Raw genomic sequence first — 20,446 nt, 5'->3', positions numbered from 1 at the left:
AAATAAATTATTTGGATATTTAATATTCAATATTCCTTTGAAAAATGAAATTTGATTATGTATATACTATATAGTTGGTAACAGTGTATATCAGTTAAATACAGCGCACTCCAAATTACCACTGTTTGAATGAGTGATTTGTGTTTGATTACATTCGACAAAACATGAGAACTTTTTTATGTCTATTTGTAGTTTACAGACAAAGAATTCTGTTATAATTTATAACTGAATAATTCATAGTATCGAAGTTGAAATATGTTAATTTACGATGTTTTACATAAAGAAGCTGTATACAACTCAATCGTCAACGACCTTCGAAACTATGGGGTTAAATATCGATTTAAAAAGAATATGTTTAAAACTGAAAGACTTGAAGGAACTAAACAAATTTCGAAAAAAGTTTTCAAAACTTCTTTATCTTATCAACCATTGGATGTGGTAAATTTATCTTCAGGTGGCATTGTGCATGTACCAGTTTTCCTTAGTCAAGCAACTGCATTCTTAGAAAAATTTATTACTCAAGAAGGATTATTTAGAAAAGCAGGTTCACAATTGCGACAAAAGGAATTAATGATCTGTTTAGATAATGGTGGTATACTAGGAGAAAAACATCATGCGATCGATGTAGCTAATTGTTTAAAAACTTTCTTTAGAGATTTACCAGAACCATTAATCCCGTACATGTATCATGATTTATTTATACACTGTGCAATGCTCAAAGCATTTCGTATACAAGCATTGTTATTAGCTTGCATTCTTTTACCACCGCATCATCTTAATACATTGGCATTTTTCATGGAATTTTTGAAAAAAGTATCTCTATATGAACAGCAAAATAAAATGAACATTGATAACTTGGCTAAAGTTATTGGACCAAATATTATGCCTTTGCAAGAAGTAACTATGTCTGCTGTGCGAACACGTTTGGAATTACACTTAGTTATTGTTAAAGTAATGCATTTGTTTCAATACAATTATAAATTTTCAATTAAAGTTATTAATTTATTATGCTTAATAAATATTGTAGATTTTAATTGAAAATGCAGACAATATTGGTGTTTTACCAGATCATATAATGCAAGCATTTTCTATGGAAACAATTGGGAGTATGGATAATGAATTAAATGTGTCTGATAGTCATACACATTCAAAGACAAGAAAAAAGAAACACCGCAGTGGAAGTCTTACACGTAAGCCACATCTAAGTGCCTCCAATCTCAATCTAAGTATGTCTGCGAATCTGTTCATAGTAATTTTTTTCTAGTTGCCATTTAAATTTCATGATAATAACCACCAATGAAGTTTTGTATATTGCATTAACAAATATATTATTTCATTGCTTTATTAACTTAATTACTAATATAAAAGAATGTACTAACATGTAAATAACTATTAAGAGTTGAATACATTTATTTAGGAGTATTTAATGGTTTAAAAAAGATGGTTGGCAAAAATAGCATGCCTGAAGATGATAATACATCTGATAATCAAAGGGTTCCTGAAAACTGTGATTTGTTGCACACATCAAATACTAAAGGTAGTAAAAAAAGGAAAGTTGACAATTCAGATCCAGCAGCCCCAAAAAAAAAGTATGCCTTTAAACATTTTCTATGTAATTTATAAAATTACTTTACAATATTTACAATTTAATATATTTCATACTTACAATATTTTAGAAGAAATGCAGAAAAAACAGATAAATCTAAAAAAATGAGACTCAGTCTTGATCGTTTTGTACCAAGAAAGCCAGTAAGATTATTTAGATAATTTTATCAATAATTTCTTCACTGTTATTAATATTTTATATAATTTTAGTTTTTATATTTACAGAAAATTAGTGATGAAGATTCTGAATCATATTCGGAACGACGATGGAGTTCTGTCAATGATAAATGTGATTCACAAAGAACACATAGAACATACAGTGATGGTTCGTCACAATTAAAATTAATTTTGAAAAATAATGAAACATCGAATGATCTTCATAAAGAGTATAACAATGTTTTTATTGATGCAAACATTAATTTATCAGATAATGACGAGCAGGCCTTGTTAACGAAAGAAAATGATATCGGTAAATCTCATTCACAATTAAACTTACATTCAGAAGAATATAAGTCTTTAAATAACTTTGATCAAGTATATTTATATCCACTTAAGAAAAGAGTTACTGTAAATAATCTAGAAACATATTCACATGTTAAAATCACATCTGTGGATAATGAGTCTGAAGAATATGTTACAATACCTAAAAGCGAATATGAAGAAATTAAGAACAGAGTTTCAGCGATTGAATCTCGTCTTTCTCAAGAGTTTGGATGCATAAATGATGACGAAAAGGATGGTTTGTCACCGCATTCTGTGAAGAAAGTACAAACTGCATATGAGAAAACTTTAGAAGAGGCTAGTATTGAAAGTACAGTAACGACAGATTATTTAGCCAAGAAACTTGGTAAAGAACTGAAAATTAGAAGATCTGGTGAACATAAAATTATTAGATCTCCAAGTGCTCGAAAAATAGGAAATTTGAGAAGAAGATCACAGGAAAGAATGATGAGGTAAATGTTCAATTCTATACATAATTTTTATATTTACTTATTTTGAAGTTTAATTTGACGAAAATTAATTTACTTTATCTTTCATAGTAAACGTGTTAGACGCACTTCTTCATGGCATATTTCCCATGGATCGGATTTACAGTCTAATCAAGAATTGAACAACACTTATCTCCGTGATGAAAAATATTTTTCAACGAATTTTATGAAGGATGATAATTGTTTAAAACCCATATCTACTTCTTTTTGGGAAGAAGATAAACATGTAGTATTAAATAATATGCGTAAAAAGTTTAGTGATTCAAATATACATGTCACAACGCACGATCTAAATTATGTTGAAACTGATGTACTTCCAAAAAAAAGTCGAACACATGCGACGGTACGTCGTGTGTCATCTTTCCATGGTAATGAATTTACAAATACAAATAAATATTCAGCTGAAAAAGTTGAAAAATTGAAGAAGACGAACAGTCAGCAAAATATCGTTTTGAATAATACGGCTTCAACTAAATTGACTCCTAAATTTGATTGTTGGAAAGACGTTACGATGCCCTGGAAAGATGCTAAGGGATATTTTACATCGACCAGTCAAACAAATACTCCAGTTACTCAAACTGGTCGTGCATCGATTGCAAAATTAAGAACCCAGAATGCTGGAATGGTTTTAGCTAAGGCTAAATTGTTTGATGAATGTACAACAAAAGTATACGCACAAAACACTATTTTAAACAAAAAAAATGATTTACTAAGTAAAACAAACGATCAATGTCGAAGCAAAGTAAAACAGAATTGTGAAAGAGTCGAGTTAAGTCGAAAGTCAAATAAAAGTATGAAAAATAAAAATCCGAAACATTCATCTTCCGAGATTGTAGGAGAAATAGACAATGCAACGTCAAATTTGAATCAAGAAGGCGATAAATCGTGTTACTACATTTCTCAAAATCCTAATCCAAGAATTGCCACTACACCACGGATAACTAATACAACAAATTATCAAAAAGAAAATATGAACGTAAAGACGCCTCCTTCGGCAAAGAATGGGTCTCCAAATTCAATATTACAGGAATCAAAGCTAAGTATGTACAAAGCTGATAGCAATGCGCTATGTAAAACTCCACATATTAAGAAACCATTAACTGTAAAAACACCTAAAAGTGCCAAAGCACTAATGAGAAAACCTATGTCAGATTCTCGTAGAATACCTTTAAAAGCTGTTGGTCAAGTAGGAACATCGAAATATCAAAGTCCTAAAAGTATTTTGAAAACAAAAATTGCCAACAGATATGCTTAACATTTTTTACAAAATATAATACATAACTTTTATTCTGAAACAGTATTTTTATATACATGCAGTTAAAGTTGACTTATTAAATAATATTTTAATGATACTTTATAATACTATGAAATATAAAATACTGCTGTTGTACATTGTTATTATAAGATTTAGTACAAATTGCTTTATAATAAATATCAAAATTTTAAACACCTGCAAAGATATTTGCTTAAAAATGTTTATACGTTTATATACATTTTTATTCTTACACTTCGTAGTATCAGAGAGATATATATTTACGTATATGAAATAAGTAAAACATGTATATTTTAATTGCAATGCTATATTTGAAATTTGCAAATGTGTGCCATTTAAAGTAGGACTTATAAACGCTACACAAATACAAATATTAACTAAACTAAACAATACATTATAAATTTTATATATATAATATTGCATTTTATATTTTTGTTTAGCATGTATGTAATTTATTTGCAAATACAAAATTGTACACCTTCAGTTTTAATTATACATAAGTACATTATAAATCTACATTTTGTAGAAAATAAAGAAATAAATTAAAAAATGTATTGTCGTATTCCACGTGTATTTACGTACAACCAATTCAATTTGACAATCTGTCCCGTTTGGAACTGTCAAATACGGCTGGCGCGAGCATTTATAGGGCCACGTAACAAGATTGCACGAGGCCAAAAAAAGGATAAATAGTTATGTGCATGTTTCAATTTTTGAAATGCTAACATATGATATTATTCATAGAGTCTTAAAACGTATTATAAAATTTATGAAAATTGAAATTAAAAATTATCCAAATGTGTAATAAATTTTTCACAGACTAGTAGGCTTTATAATACGTGCAGTTGATTTTTAGAGAACGCTTTGAATCCACTTCGCGCCGACCCTGTTGTCAAATAAAAATAATACACGTTTATAACGCGAAATAATTCAACTATGGCATGAAAATAATATACTGGTCGTCAAATAAAATTGTTCTCATTAGCAAGGTAATAAGATATTTGTCAAATTATAACATTTAATAATTAATTTTTAAATAAAATCTGTTTCGATTACAATACGTTTGCTGTTTGCCACTTGATAGTTTTGGATATTCTCGTTATGATAGCAGCGCCTCGTTGATTCTAGTCGAATCTACAGCTGTTGATACGTAAATTGTTGGTGCGAGAAGTGTCAGTGAATATTTTACATTACAAGGAACAGCCTTTGGGCTGAAAAAATAATTTAATAAAAAATGAGGGAAGCTGGAATAATGTTAATAAGTACAGCACTAACATGTGCTGTAATAGGCAATGCTTACTATCAAAGAAAACAATTTTATCCAACAGTAGTTCACATAACCAAATCAAATCCTAGTATGACGGTAAGTTTTGATTCTTCTTTTTTTTCTATAAATTTTTTCTTAACTTCACTAATTAATTAATTCTGGACGAGATAACAATTCTCTTATTTATACTCTTCTATCGAATTTAGGTAATCTATGCACAAGGTTTAATTCTAGTGTTTATGATAAATGCTTTTCTTCGAAAGATATTTTTTGGTACTTTACGTGCTGCTGAACTTGAGGTGTGTAATTAATTTATTATAATTAATTAGAATCTCTGCTGTTTATGAGGTATACAGTTTTGTACTAAGTATTGTTTATTTGTAGCATCTGTTAGAAAAAGTATGGTACGCTGTGACTGAAACTTGTCTAGCATTTACAGTATTCAGAGATGATTTTAGTCCAAAATTCATAGCACTATTCACACTTTTATTATTTTTAAAATCATTTCATTGGCTGGCAGAAGATCGTGTAGATTATGTAAGTAAAATGAATACATAAACCAATATGTGTACTTTATTTATTTATTTATATGACATGTACAGTGCATCATTTTATTTTTCAGATGGAAAGGAGTCCTGTGATAACATGGCTATTTCACATTCGAGTTGGTACATTATTAGGACTTTTATTTGGTATAAACTTAACTATGATTCATTATGCATATAACACAACAGCCACAAAAGGTCCTTCAGTACAGCTTGTATTTGGTTTTGAGTATGCTATTCTTTTAACAGTTGTGTTCAATATTAGCGTAAAGTATATACTGCATACAATAGATCTACAAAGTGAAAATCCGTGGGACAATAAGCCAGTGTTTCTTTTGTACACGGAATTAATAATTGGACTATTAAAGGTAAAGAATATAATCATATCTTTTATTTAGTCTTTTACATGATATCTAAATTTTTTGTCTTCTGTATACAGGTTATTTTATACATTGCTTTTGTCACACTAATGGTAAAATTATATACTTTACCTTTGTTTGCACTTCGTGCAATGTATTACACAATGAGAGACTTTAAAAAAGCTTTCCATGATATTGTAATGTCTCGGCGAGCTATTAGAAACATGAATACCTTATATCCAGATGCGACAGCAGAAGAATTAGCTGCTGCTGATAATGTTTGTATAATATGCAGGTGAGTATAGTATATTATTTTCTTTATGACATTAATTTCAGTAATTTTATATTTCATTGATATTCCTATTATAGGGAAGAAATGGTAGCAGCAAGTAAAAAATTGCCATGTAACCATATTTTTCACACTGCTTGTTTACGTTCATGGTTTCAACGTCAACAAACATGTCCCACCTGCCGCTTAAATATTTTAAGACCAGTTAACAATAACCAAGGAAATAGGCAACAAAACCAACCACAAGCAGGGCCACAAGTACCTCAAGCCCCACAAGCACCAGGGTTCAATCCAATTGGTATGTATAGTAACATTTATTCTTTTTTGTATTCGAATATTAAGACAAATTCTGTTAAATATAGTTCAGGTTTTACCAGCATTTTGGGCTGAATTACAAGCTCCAGGAGCAGTTCCTCAGCAACCAGTTCCAGGGGATGCGACGCCGCAACAACAAGCTCAACATGGCAGTTCTGCAAGTACTCCCTCCACATCGTTTCAAAATTTAGCAGCCAATGGAGTACCATTGTTTCCACCACCATTTCCTACTATGGTACCATTACCACCTATTCCTACACCACCACCAAATTTAACTGAACTGAGTGAAGATGAACTTAGAGCAATGGAGGGTAATTTGAGACAAGCTGTTGAAGCTAGAATACAAATGTTACAAAGAGTTCAGCTTTTACTAGATGCCGCCAGTGCAATGATGAATCAGTACCAAACAGCAGCTGCTACTGCTAAGTATGTACAAAATTTAAATGTAAATATTTGGACGAAGTTCTGATTTTCTAATATTTATTGTTACAGCATTCCAGTGCCAACTGCAACAAGTAGTGTGAATGTTTCATCGAATGTTTCTTCAATGTCAAAACCAGGAATGTCAAAAGATACAAGTTCTGAAGTTGATAATGAACAACCTCAAGCTAAAACTGAAACGAATGTTCCTACTGTAAATTCTTCCAATGATGTGAATACGTTGTCTGGCACAAGTAGTACTGATGTAAATCCAGAACCATCGGTTAGGAACGACGTGGAATCAAGTGAACAAGAAATGCTTCGGAGACGTAGGCTACAAAAATTCTCAACTTAGCTCGTAACACAGTAAATGTTTATAAGATTATATGATAATTTGTATAATTTGTTAATTAATGACAGGTCTGATTGCAGATGTGAGTGATAAAAAGAGCGTGTAACAATTACGGTCAAGAGCTTGAAATTAAAAATTTACATTGCAATATCAATAATTACGAATGTATGAAATAATCAGTTGAATGAAAAAAATAAAATAATTTTTTTTTTTTTTATTTATGTATATTGTTTTAGAAAAAAATTTACTCATAAACATGAGTAAATTGCAGTTCCAAAAAATTTTGTACGTATTCAAAATTATTTAATTTGTTGTACACCTATATGTATGTACTTTGTACCATGATACAGATTTCTCCAAAATATTTTGCAAGATAATTTTTGTATCGATTAAATTGTTACTGTAATCTACATCTAGAAATTATTCTGGTTTTCTAAATCCCTTAACTTCACATTAAAAATACGACATACAATATTTTATAAGTTTTTATTGTACTATATTCAGGCTATTGTACAAATTTTATGAATTATTACATGTTAGGAATACTTGTTTCTATACATGGGAGAGGTAATGTCAGTCATTATAATATGACTATAAAATAATTGTTTTAGATAATTGTCATTACATGTAATAAATTTATTTGTCTATTTAATAATACTTTTGTTTTCATTATATACATTTGTATAAAAGTTATTTATAATACCATATAAATACATCAATTCATCAATTAAGAATATAGAAGGAACAAGTACAAAATAAATTATATTATCTGTACATTATAAAGTATAACAGTTCTCTCATAAACATAGATTCATTTAATAGGATTGAGGATGTAATGACTATAAGGTATTATAATAATAATTTATCATTTTATTTACACGAAAATAACAATTCATGCAAAATTATACAATAAAAATGAATATTAAATTTAAAAATAAAATTTTAATAATTGAAGGGAAATACATGTTTTATTTAGACGTATGTATAAATGTGAACAATTTTTTTATATCAGTTACTAATAAGGAGAAAGCGCAAAAACATAAATAAAAATATCTTTTAAATGAAATTAGATTATCTGTAAAGAATAAAAAAGAAAAATGAAATAAAAATGTAAGTAAATAATTATTCTCATCGACTTTATTGATCAGTCGAAAGATAATTATAACCTTATTTTTCTTTATTAAAAATGCGCAAACTCCCTAATATGTATCAAAGCAATTAGATTTTGTTACACGAATTACTTTTTGTAATTAAAAGTTATTTGGGAAACAACAATATATATTACATCGTACAAATTATGTATGAATTATGCAAATTGCGTATAAAATTAATATATCTATATATAATATTATAATATATATAAATAAATCTTTTATGGAACAATGTGTTTCACTTACTGAATATGCAATCTTTCAATTAAACATTGTAATATTAAATTTTAATCGAAAGACTAATTTTTATAATTCTTACTTTTGTTAAATTCTTCTGGATAATTTAATGTTTGAATTTAATTTTCATTTAATTCGTATTTATTTCACCAAATAATAAATGGGTAACATACTTGTCAGATACATATTATATAAACATGTAGTACAATTATATGTTAATTTTTAATATGACCACATACAATACAGATTATTGTAAACATACATTATTTACTTAACATAATATAAATTTGTAGCATTAAATTTTATTTCTATCTAAATGTATGTTATATTACTTAACAAGTATATAGGGTACTAATTTTGCAACTGTTAAATATTATGTACTATTTCGTATTAAATATTGTTGTATAAATGTTTGATATTTAAATACATCTTACTTATATCTGTCATATTACTTAATTCGTCACGCGCAGCAGTTGATTTTTATGTATTTAATCTTTTTTTAAAATGATGTGTACATTACATTAAGGGACGTAATAGTTGATCAAATACAAACTATCATATTACGCGCTAAAATCCTTGAGATACACGAGGCGAACCCCGTAGCGCGTTGTTGTGATCTAACATGGCGGAGTGTAGTGTTGTGGCTGCTCAGTGTCTATGTCAATTTTAGAGTGATTTTGCTTACTGAGAACGAAAGGATTGCGATGGTCGGCAATCGCCGTATTGCAAGAAATTGATTTAAACGGTCGTATACTTACGAGCATTTGTATTACAAGAGGATCGAGTTTAATTCGAGTTTCGTTTGTCGCGGGAACCGTACACAGCGGTGAGAGAGCACGCAGAGTGCCGTCTTCCCAGCAACAAAATTTGCTCCTGACCTTCCACCACAACAAGTTGGCCTTTTCGAGTGATTTGGCGTACAATTAAGATTTCTTCGCATCGCGTATACGCGGCACGTGATAACGAAAACTTACACGACGTAAAGTTTTCCCGCGCGTTCTGAGAGGTTTTCTTGGCGCAAGAATCAGGCTTATGCAACGACGAGCGCATAAACATCTATTACGGTAAACAATATCATTCCGTCAACCGAATTCGAAGGCATGTGACGGATTCTCGCCGCTCGTATTTTATCGTTAAAATTTTAGTGACAAAACTTGATATCGTGTAAATTCATTAAATGAGATATTTTATACAATTAGTGGAAAAACCGAGATGATACAATAGGCTGGTGAAGTCTATGAGATTGACACTAATTGTTATCAAAAACAGAGATTCCTTATGGCGTGTTTCTTAATTAACAATAATGTCATTTGTTTGTACAAACAATTAGAAAGGAACAATTGTACATACGTATCGGAACATTAAATGAAACGTATGCTTAGAGGTGCATTTCTCTTGTATAATTAATACCGATATAAAAGCCTTAATGGGTTACAAGGAAGCAATCGACGAATCGATATATGGAGATTTTGGTGCATTTGTCAGTTTATCAGAGAGTTGAGAAACATTTGTGAACACGTTTCAAAAGCCAAAGAAGGGGTAAACGTTTAAGGGATGCTAGGTAGCTGGTGATAATATAGAGCAGTGTGTATAAGTTAATTTTTACAATATGACGGATACACGCAGAAGAGTAAAGTTGTATGCGCTCAATGCTGATAGACAATGGGACGATCGTGGTACGGGTCATGTTTCTTCTTCGTACGTAGATAGATTAAAAGGAATTTCACTTTTGGTCAGAGCAGAGAGCGATGGTTCAGTTTTATTGGAAAGCAGAATACAACCTGACACTGCATATCAGAAGCAACAGGTAATTATTATTGCATGTTACTAATTTTAATTAAATGTTTAATGGAAAAAAAAAAAATGTAGTTGCACACGATTTCAATACAATTATCATGCTACAGAAATATTAATAAAGGAAGATTATAGTTTTAATGTAGGAATGTTACGACAACATCTGTCTTTTATTTCAGGACACTTTAATAGTTTGGTCAGAAGGAGATAATTTTGATTTAGCCTTAAGTTTCCAAGAAAAGGCTGGCTGTGATGAGATTTGGGAGAAGATATGTCAAGTTCAAGGAAAAGATCCATCCGTTGAAATCACTCAAGATATCGTCGAAGAGTCAGAAGATGAGCGGTTTGATGATATGTCAGATGCTGCGCCACCCATAGAATTGCCTCCATGTGAATTAAGTCGACTGGAAGATATTAATGAACTTATAGGGAATTGCTTATCTTCTCAGATGAGGAAAGATAAATTAGCACTGGCTTTAGAATCTGAAGGTTATATCAAGAAACTATTAAATCTATTTCATACGTGCGAAGATTTGAAGGACAGTAAAGGATTACATCAACTTTACAATATATTTAAGAATATTTTCCTACTTAACAAGAATACACTGTTTGAAGTTATGTTTAGCGACGATACAATTTTTGATGTTGTTGGGTGTTTGGAATACGAGCCAACATTGCGCGAGCCAAAGAGGCATAGGGAATATCTTCGACAATTAGCCAGATTTAAGCAAGCAATTCCTATTACAAATACTGAATTACTAGCTAAAATTCACCAAACGTATCGAGTTCAATACATTCAGGATGTAGTTTTACCAACTCCAAGTGTATTTGAAGATAATATGTTAAATACATTGAGTAGCTTTATATTTTTTAACAAAGTTGAAATAGTAACCCTGATACAGGATGACGAGAAATTTCTTACTGAATTGTTTCGTCAGTTAACAGATGAGGCAACATCAGATAGCAAGAGACGCGATCTGGTTCTTTTCTTGAAAGAGTTTTGTAATTTTTCGCAGAATCTTCAACCACAAGGGAAGGAGGCCTTTTATAAAACTTTAACAGCACTTGGTATTTTACCTGCTTTAGAAATTACCTTGGCAATGAATGATGCCCAAACAAAAACGGCTAGTATAGATATATTGACATATATAGTGGAATATTCCCCAAGCGTTGTTCGAGATTATACATTGCAACAAATAAATAATACAGAACAGGACCAAATGTTGATAAATGTAATAGTTGCTCAACTCGTCGGCGATAGTGACCCAGAGTTGGGTGGAGCTGTACAATTAGCCGGTGTATTACGCCTGCTACTTGACCCAGAAAATATGTTGGCTTCCGTTAACAAATCAGAAAAGACTGATTTCTTAAATTACTTCTACAAGAATAGTATTGGAACACTAATAGCGCCTCTTTTAGCAAACACGATTGGAGAACGACCAGCAAGAGAGGATTATAGAACAGTACAGCTTTTAGGATTGATTTTAGAGTTACTGTCATTTTGTGTAGAGCATCATACGTACCACATAAAAAATTGCATATTGAACAAAGATCTGCTCAAACGGATACTGGTCTTAATGAAATCAACACACACATTTTTAGTGCTGTGTGCTTTAAGGTTTATGAGAAAAATTGTAGCTTTGAAAGATGAATTTTACAATAGGTACATCATTAAGGGAAATTTATTTGCACCTGTATTTGATGCATTTGTAAGGAACAACGGTAGATATAATCTATTGGATTCTGCTATTCTTGAGATGTTTGAATTTATTAAACTGGTAAGTAATAAATACATATCGTTAACATTCTCTCGAAAATTGGTCGATTTCATATTTTGAATACATATATTTATTGGTTTTATCGTAGGAAGATATTAAATCCCTATGTTCCCACGTTGTTGAAAATTTTTCAAAGGAACTAGAAGCAATCGATTATGTACAAACATTTAAAGCTTTGAAATTAAGGTACGAACAACATCAAGACAAGCTAAAGGATAGAGACAGAGCAGCTCTTGACAGGTAAAGAACATTTTGTTTTTATAAAAACTTTAATAATAATCGAATGTTCTTGTTCGTTTAGCCTAAACGCAATCGTAACATATCGTATTTCTTTTTAAAGTGTTCCATCCATACTGAGAAATAGTCGATACAGAAGGGACCAGAGACAGTTAGACGAAGAAGAGGAAATGTGGTTCAACGAAGAGGAAGACTTTGATGAGGGTGAGGCGGTCGTACCCGCAGCAGCAGCAGATCTTGTGCCTCCGGCTTCTGCTAAGAAACAGTCATCAACTTCAAATTCTGCACTTAATCCTGCTCTTGCAGATTCTAAAAGTCACCATCAGCAGCAGCAGCAACAGCAGTCCGTGTTGAACAACAACACTGCTAACAATAACATTACCTCGCAGCAATCGCAAATCAATAATAGTACAACAACAACAAACGAATCTTCAATTAGTTCGGAAATAAACCCAAATTCACCTATTGGTACGGTAGAAAAAACTGGAACTGCATTATTTAAAAAGGTAAAGTTCCCCTGCTCTTGTTTGATGAAAGTTAACTTTAACGTATCGCAGTTGATATTTTTTAGTTTAGGACATGTATGTAATAACCTTGCTTTCAGGGCTTAGTCGACTACGAGGGAGATTCAGACGAAGAAGATGAGGATACGGAAGTGACACCTTCTCCAAAACGACAAAGATTGTCATAGTAGGCAAACTGGGGAAGAACGAGGAATTTGTGGTTTTTAATCGCTTCTACCATTTCTGGCCCTCCTACGTGCACAAAGGACTCGATCAGAAAATCATGTTATCAACCCTTTTGTAGCTGAACAGAAGAATCATTCTCTCCGAGTGAGTGGACGCACGAAGACGCGTGTTTATCGTGTGGTGGACATACCTCTTTGTGTTGGGTTGTACATAATATACGAAAACATCGATACTGAATGCAGGTGGGTGGAAGGGTCCGAGAAATGGAATCTATGTAATTAAGGGGGAAAAAAAGAAAAAAAAGAATTATGAACTAATGCGATACAAAGGAAGATAGAACTTTCTTTAACGAAACATATGACGATAAATTGTGGCATATTGTTGTATGACCACACGTGAGTGTTAAAAATAACAAAGTTTTAACGAGAAATAGTCCATTCCACACTGTCTGGAAACACCCCATTGTACTAGAAGAAATTATTTCACGAATAGGCTAAGAAACTCTAGCCAGGCCTAGTGGTTCTTACGAGTAACAGAGATTTCTAAGCACACGCTTAGATTCATGTAATAATTAAAAGAAAAATTTGTGACTGTACGTCATAATAATTACATCTGCTAAGAAGAAACTTACTATGTAAAGAAAAAAAATAATTATACATGTAAAAGTACATGATGTACCGCACAAAAAACAACTGAGTGTTTTGTTTTGCCATCCATCAATTTTCTTGTTCGTGTGATGGGCAATTGGGACCCGTCCATAGAAAGGGGGTCAGACATCATGAAACTTTATCCAGTTTAACGAGAATAGTATTTAGTTTGTATATATATGTATATTTGTAACGATTGTAAAACAAGCATTCATGGGTGAATCAGAGAAATATGCGATTCCTTTACAAATTCAGTTCCCTTTTAAGGTTCTTTAAACGAGCTTTTCGGTTGTCAATGTAAGTAGTAGAAATTGTACAATAAACATATTTCAATTGTGTATATTTACCAGTTTGCACTTCATGTCCGCAATTACTCCTCGATGTAAAAAAAAAGTATATGTGAAAGTGTCTTGCAATCTTGAGTATTAAATATAAACTGTTCTATTCGTATAAATTATTCGTAATTATTATGGGCAATATCAGAGCCTGGTATCGTTGTATATCTCGAAGAGAAAAAAGAGAAACAAGAATCTTAAATATATATTTGCGAAATAATTTCGTTCTAATCGTGTCCAGTGAATTATTTCGCTTGTTCTTTTTCGTGATTTATAAATAAGGTATAATGAGAAATGACTCGGTTTTTAAAGGATGAGCGTAAACACACGGTGAGATGATGATGCTTAGCAAGATTTATTTTTAATGCTCCAACATCATATCACAAATCATAAATTCATTGATCTAAATCAGCTCCAGATAAGAATGTCTACTTGATATTTTGACTACTGATATACAACCGAGAAAGCTGGTACTATAAGAGTCTCCACTTTTCATTTTTAAAATCACATTCGAATTCGTTTCCTTCAAGTGCTTTTAATGTTCGATGTTATTTTAATATGCTAACAGGTGATTGATAAGGGGAATGCACAACATTCAAAATATGGATTTGGTTTATAGCGCAGTTGTAGGAGGCCCTCAAAGTAATCTAGTAAAATTGTAGCACGCATGTTCTTCGTATAAGAGAGAAATTCACATTGACGGTTTTTCAATTTGTACTTAACTGATAAAATAGAAAAATTCACTAAGAAATATATGATATAAAATGAAAAAATTTGAAAATTTGCTCATAACGTTTGGATTAGGAGAGGTAACACTTTACCACCAGGATAAACGTGAGTTTCTTCCTTATATCAGAAAAGTATGCGCTAATATTTTTTCTTATAATTATCATAAATTTGTTTCCTTCTTTGTTAATTCAAACAGAAGGAATACATATTAAAAGCCTCACATCCGGAACAGAGTTTCTAAGACTGCTTTAGACCTGTATGTATATTGAACATTTCGAAAATATCATATACACCGTCTATGTACACATATGCATATATATTAACTTATAATATCGTGAAATGGAAATCTTTAGAACTGAATATAGTCAAGAACGGGAGCGAAATCTGTGAATATCAAAGTAGGCAAATTCGCTGGAGCTGAACGATATATATGTATATAAGAAGAAACAAAATGTATAACTTGAACTGATTAGAAGAAAAGAGTGAGAGAGAGAGAGCGCGCGCGAGAGCGAGAGAGGAAAGTAGTGAAATAGAATGGATTGTAACAAAGGCTAATTATTAGTTATTTAAGAGGATATTAAATAATGTTGTTCTTTATGTGTTTTATATAATATATTCATGATTTATTCGATGAAAAGGAATAAAGCGATAAAATTAAAGGAAGCTTGCGTCGGGTATGTAAGGGACTTGTAAGTAAACGGAATAATAAGAAACGAATCGATATCTAAGTGATACTAGAATAAAAAAGAAAAAAAAAAATGCACCACTTTAAATGCTATTTAAGCTGAATTTCGTATAATACAATTGTATAGAGTGCTTCGACTACGTTCATTAATGCGCGTAAGCTCTTGTTGCTGTTCCCTTATTTAAATAACGTCATTGTACAATTGCCAGTTTCTCTTGAATCACGTATATTTATCGTAATTTCTTTATTCTGTTTGCGTCATATCAAGTCGACTGCAAGCTACGAATTTTTTGTTTCTCGTACGACCATGCGTTAAGCCACGGTTACATCGGTGAGCGTCAATGATACAAATACTGTTAAAAGGACAAGCGATAAACGGTAATCGACAGTTTCTTTCGTTTTGCTAAAAATTTCATTGCGTCGATATCGAGTTAAAGCGAGAAAACAATGGTATACGCTTTCGAATGTACGGGCACAGGTGACTTTCTCCGGTAAATGGAACTTGGAGAGAAAGGTGATCTCAAAACTCGGGAATTTTTGATCGATCATGGGGTTAATAGGTTATTTCACTCGTCAGCGGGTACGTGGAGCGTAGAGGTCGCTTTCTTCCCTTAACCGAGAGAATGCATCATTGCTCGCAGGTGTGCACGTTGCATCGTCGTTACATTTCTCACCGCTGTAACTTACGGTTTTATCCTGGTCGAACGAGCACAGAAAAAAAACTGATCTGTTCCTTTCGCTTCTTGTTGGGGTGCACCGTTTGAACGCTTGTTTCGCACTCTAGTTTAAACGGAATCGGTTCAAGATTTCGCACTCTGTTCGGGTAGAACAAAATCGATATTTTACGTTGTATAAAATGAACGAAGAGAAGGATATTCTTTGTGCGATCTGGTTCGAAGTTACGTTCAACATTGATGAAATCCTGTTCGATGTCCACGAAATAAATGATACTTTCTCGGTGTTTTTTTTTTTTTCTTTCATTTCAGTCGGATGAGGAAGCTAAAAGAATCCGTGCAGAGATCGGTGCCGAAGTAGCAGAAACAGAGAAATTTTCGCAGCCGTCACACATTGATGTAATATTAAAATTACATGATAAAAAAAAACATTTGCACACATTGTACAATACCACGTGTTAATAATATAATGCGTTTTAATTATATATATGTATATATATATATATATATTATATTATATACATATATACACATATACATATATGTATAACGACAGATCGAAACGATTTTTCTCTGGTGTATATATGTACAGGACACGTGACCGTGCGTGTACACATATACGCACAGAAAAAGACACCTTTTTATATGAGAAGCTATTCGTAACAAAAGAAAAAGAAGAAATACCATTTGAATTATAAGAGCAAGCATAAGGGAAAGAAGAACTTTGTTTTGTGTGTAGTACGATAATAGTTGAATGATGAACATGCGGAAAACGAATATTTTGCATTTTATTCTAGCGAAGTATGAACGATCACATGAGCAGCAAAACGAGAATTTAAATGTGAGATTCGCGGTGGAAAACGAGCCACAATTCTTCACTTTCTTTTTAATCTTTATTTAACACTTTGACGATCGGTACCTTAATGTATAAAATGACCACTTTTATCAACAGAAATTTTTTTCAAATTGCGACATTTTTATGATATTTAAATAAGCTCTACCCTATCTTCCCATATAAGGTAAGGTAAATTCATTTAAAGAACTATATAAACTATTTCGTTTAATTTCATTTCTACTTATTATGTCTGTTGCATTCATTTTCATATCGTATCTTTTACTTTGAGATCAGGCGTGTGTACAGCCCCGAACGCGTGCAGTTAGCGGACGGTTTACTATACAATGAATAAAAGTAGTCATTTTACAGATCACAAAAGTAGCATTCTACAAAATATGTGGTTCAAAATATAATTTTAAATGCACTAATTTCCTTCCTATACAATTAAAAAATTAATAGAATTTCGCTCGCATTCCACCACGAATTTATTATTCATTTTCATAATCGGACAGTCAAAAAAAAAAAAAAAAAACCGATGGAAGAATGATTAAATGTGTGTTACAACGGAATAGTGTGCTGTAGAAGTGCGGAAAATATTTAATTAAATAAAACCCTAAAATTAGAAGAATTGGTTAATGGAACGGAGTCATAACTTACCTCAGTGTTTAAACAATGGGAGAAGGACATTTCTTTGTATGGATGTAATCGTTATCGGTCTTGGTTCTACTGTCTAATTGTGATTTATACGATTTATGCTATTAGACAATTATATGTAAAACAGATTTTCTTTCCAACATATCCATGTTTCATTTCATCGCACGATTAATTTTCGGTGTACGTTTCTTTCTTCTTTTCTTCGTTATTAAAAAAAAGGAAGAGTTTAAAACATCCATAAACATTCTTTTTCTTCATTTATTTACACAATTCGTATTCTTCTGAAACTTATATAAATCTTTATTATAAAACGTATCTTTTCTTTTCTATTTTATATTCCAGTTGCATATGTGTACCATTAGTGAAATTAATTGCAAGTGATCTTAATTTCAGTAGCATTTGCCAGTGAAGAACATAGAAGAAGAAAATATATTGTCCCTTTTAAGAAATTTTATAGATGTTTTTATCCTGTCATAGACAGAAAATTGTCTGTAGTGACATTTTTAAATTTATGTTTCATAGAAGGGAAAATGTATTTTCTTTGCAGGATTCTTCAAGTGAAAATACTATGTACAGTTTCATATAATTTAACATTCGACCACTCGGCTTAATTATCTATATTCTTTAACTGTGAAAACTGCAGTATATAGAAAAAAAGAGAATCTAATCAATGAATCAACTAAGTATTAGTTTTCTATAAACTAGTCATAAAGACGAGTGGTGGAATCTCTGGCTTCGTTTTACGCGACTGTACTATTGCTTGAAAAATAGAAATATTTCATACGCATCTAAACTCGTTCCACTACATAAATTCTTTACTCGATAAAATGCCTACTGTTCTTATCTTCTTTCTAGACCGTCAATGCTAGAAGTTTATGCAATTACTATATTCAGGACGTTCTCTCTCTTTACCTCTTCATTCTGTTTCTCAAGAAATACCTTTCAATTTCTTGAATGCGTATTCTCGAAATCAGTGTTATTATTAGTTCGATTGCTTACGCACGACTTCAGCTTGAAGACGAGCCGCGAGCGCTTTGCGCACTTGCAATATGGATGGCTCCAGGGGTTCCGGTAATTTTAGTTCTTGCTCTCCTTTTATCGTTGCTTGCGCTACTGTCCTCGCGGAACTTGGCCGAGTAGAATTCATTTCCAATCGCTGGCTTCTCGCCTCCTTCTTCAGAGCCACTAGTTTGTCGCGTCTGGCTTTCAGATAAGCTTGTCTCTTCCTTATGTCTTCTTCCGACACCTAAAATTATTAATACTAATAAAAAAGATATCGACTTTACTTTATTATAAAATCATTAGGTATTAATCAATACGTTTTGCTCCTCTGATTTAGACTCCTGTGTAGGTGTTAAATTTGAAGGAACAGGTCTCTCAAACTTGACATCATCCAACTTTTCTTTTTCTTCTTCTTCTTCTTCTTTCTCGCTTTTCAATTGTTCTTCCTCTTCTTTTTCTTTTACCTCAGTATCGAGAATCTTTTCTTGCGAAGCTTTCAAAGCTTCCTCCAGTAGTGCTCTCTCGTTGTTATATTTAGCAGCCAAGCGTTCGTGTTCCTTGATCAGCGATGTTTCCGAGGACATATCTTGCTCTTCTTCCGAGTCGTTCTCCAATGCGTGTTTCCTATGTACATATATTTTTCTGTTTGAAAAATTACAAATAGAACTGTCTTCGTAAACGAAGAATATGAACAACTAAGGCGAGCGGTAGGGCATTTCTTCCGTTTAACGAAGGCTGTTCGAGTGCTAACTACTCCCTCTACGATTCGAAAGCGACCCTTTATAACCAGCAAATAGCTTACTGAATTATCTCCTCCATGACCAAAGGGTCATCGTTCGATCCGTCAGTTTCGTACACCAAAGATGCAGGGGTCAGACCATATTTTTGTTCAATCATATTCAAAGCCTGCAACTGCAGTTCCAGATTTTTCTGTATCATCATCCTTTTGAAGATCTCATATTCATTGGCCGCCCATATTTGCTCGAACAAATTCTGAAAATAATGCGTTATTAATACAAGCTATTCGTTTCTTCTTTTCCGCATCTTCGACTCACCTGCTGAAATTGTACAGGCATTTTCGTGTACTTGTTCACGGTACAAGCGTACTCGAATTGCTCCGGAGTGATGCCCATGTCTTCCATGAAACAACCAAGCAATAAATCTACTAGATTTTTGTACTCTTGATACGTCTTTCGATACTCGTTGTTGTCTTCGACGTCCGCCTCGAATACTGTGGAAAATCAAAGGAATATAGCTGATTTATTGTCTAGAATCACGCTTTGGGTCCAGAAATGATATTTTTTGCAAGCTTGGTTTTTATTACGAAGTGCGTATAAAGTAGAATTACGGAATGACGCGAACTTACTTAAAGATTTCTCTTCGACGAAGGTGATCAGAGGCGTCGACCAAATGGGTCCCTGAAGAAATCCTATCAGGGAGTCAAAAACCCACGCGCTATCGTCTCTGTCGTTCATTTCGAAGGGTTCTTTCACGAGGATGATTTTGTTCGAATTAGTTGGCGATACGGTTCCCAGCAACGTGTCAAGTGTCTCCTTTAGAACGTAGTCATAGTTACGCGTGGCAA

General features: G+C 32.3%; 4 protein-coding genes across 7 annotated transcripts; 3 read left to right on the top strand and 1 right to left on the bottom strand.

Moving 5' to 3' along the window:
- Nucleotides 1-83: 83 nt before the first annotated feature.
- Nucleotides 84-4,429, top strand: LOC100881553 (uncharacterized). 3 transcript variants are annotated; one of them, XM_076536441.1, is made up of 6 exons: nt 84-951; nt 1,028-1,190; nt 1,418-1,589; nt 1,677-1,749; nt 1,816-2,558; nt 2,646-4,429. In XM_076536441.1, exons 1-6 carry the CDS (start codon nt 256-258, stop codon nt 3,847-3,849), a joined length of 3,051 nt encoding a protein of 1,016 aa, XP_076392556.1. In that variant the 5' UTR covers nt 84-255; the 3' UTR covers nt 3,850-4,429. The 3 variants fall into 3 exon arrangements, with proteins under 3 accessions (XP_076392556.1, XP_003707457.2, XP_076392555.1); XM_003707409.3 differs by having other exon boundaries at nt 85-951; nt 1,028-1,226; nt 1,831-2,558; XM_076536440.1 differs by having other exon boundaries at nt 85-951; nt 1,028-1,226.
- A 669-nt stretch (nt 4,430-5,098) lies between these two features.
- On the top strand, nt 5,099-7,834 carry sip3 (septin interacting protein 3). The gene is made up of 9 exons (XM_012294914.2): nt 5,099-5,230; nt 5,341-5,433; nt 5,519-5,671; nt 5,757-6,047; nt 6,119-6,333; nt 6,408-6,625; nt 6,690-7,068; nt 7,135-7,391; nt 7,483-7,834. Exons 1-9 carry the CDS (start codon nt 5,102-5,104, stop codon nt 7,518-7,520), a joined length of 1,773 nt encoding a protein of 590 aa, XP_012150304.2. The 5' UTR covers nt 5,099-5,101; the 3' UTR covers nt 7,521-7,834.
- Nucleotides 7,835-9,254: 1,420 nt separating this feature from the next.
- On the top strand, nt 9,255-14,287 carry flfl (serine/threonine-protein phosphatase 4 regulatory subunit 3 flfl). 2 transcript variants are annotated; one of them, XM_012294892.2, is made up of 6 exons: nt 9,255-10,609; nt 10,776-12,374; nt 12,463-12,614; nt 12,715-12,815; nt 12,918-13,117; nt 13,216-14,287. In XM_012294892.2, the coding sequence occupies exons 1-6, from the start codon at nt 10,412-10,414 to the stop codon at nt 13,300-13,302; spliced, it is 2,337 nt and encodes a 778-aa protein (XP_012150282.1). In that variant the 5' UTR covers nt 9,255-10,411; the 3' UTR covers nt 13,303-14,287. The 2 variants fall into 2 exon arrangements, with proteins under 2 accessions (XP_012150282.1, XP_003707347.1); XM_003707299.3 differs by having other exon boundaries at nt 9,256-10,609; nt 12,715-13,117.
- Nucleotides 14,288-16,647: 2,360 nt separating this feature from the next.
- LOC100878756 (cilia- and flagella-associated protein 36) lies at nt 16,648-20,437 on the bottom strand. Its single transcript, XM_003707298.3, has 5 exons — nt 20,228-20,437; nt 19,917-20,092; nt 19,664-19,854; nt 19,179-19,485; nt 16,648-19,105 (listed from the first exon to the last, which is right to left on the bottom strand). The coding sequence occupies exons 1-5, from the start codon at nt 20,334-20,336 to the stop codon at nt 18,842-18,844; spliced, it is 1,047 nt and encodes a 348-aa protein (XP_003707346.2). The 5' UTR covers nt 20,337-20,437; the 3' UTR covers nt 16,648-18,841.
- Nucleotides 20,438-20,446: the final 9 nt, after the last annotated feature.

The sequence above is a fragment of the Megachile rotundata genome, chromosome 10, assembly GCF_050947335.1.
Source record: "Megachile rotundata isolate GNS110a chromosome 10, iyMegRotu1, whole genome shotgun sequence".
Classification (NCBI taxonomy): Eukaryota; Metazoa; Arthropoda; class Insecta; order Hymenoptera; family Megachilidae; genus Megachile; species Megachile rotundata.
This window is presented reverse-complemented; position numbering and strand designations above follow the sequence as displayed.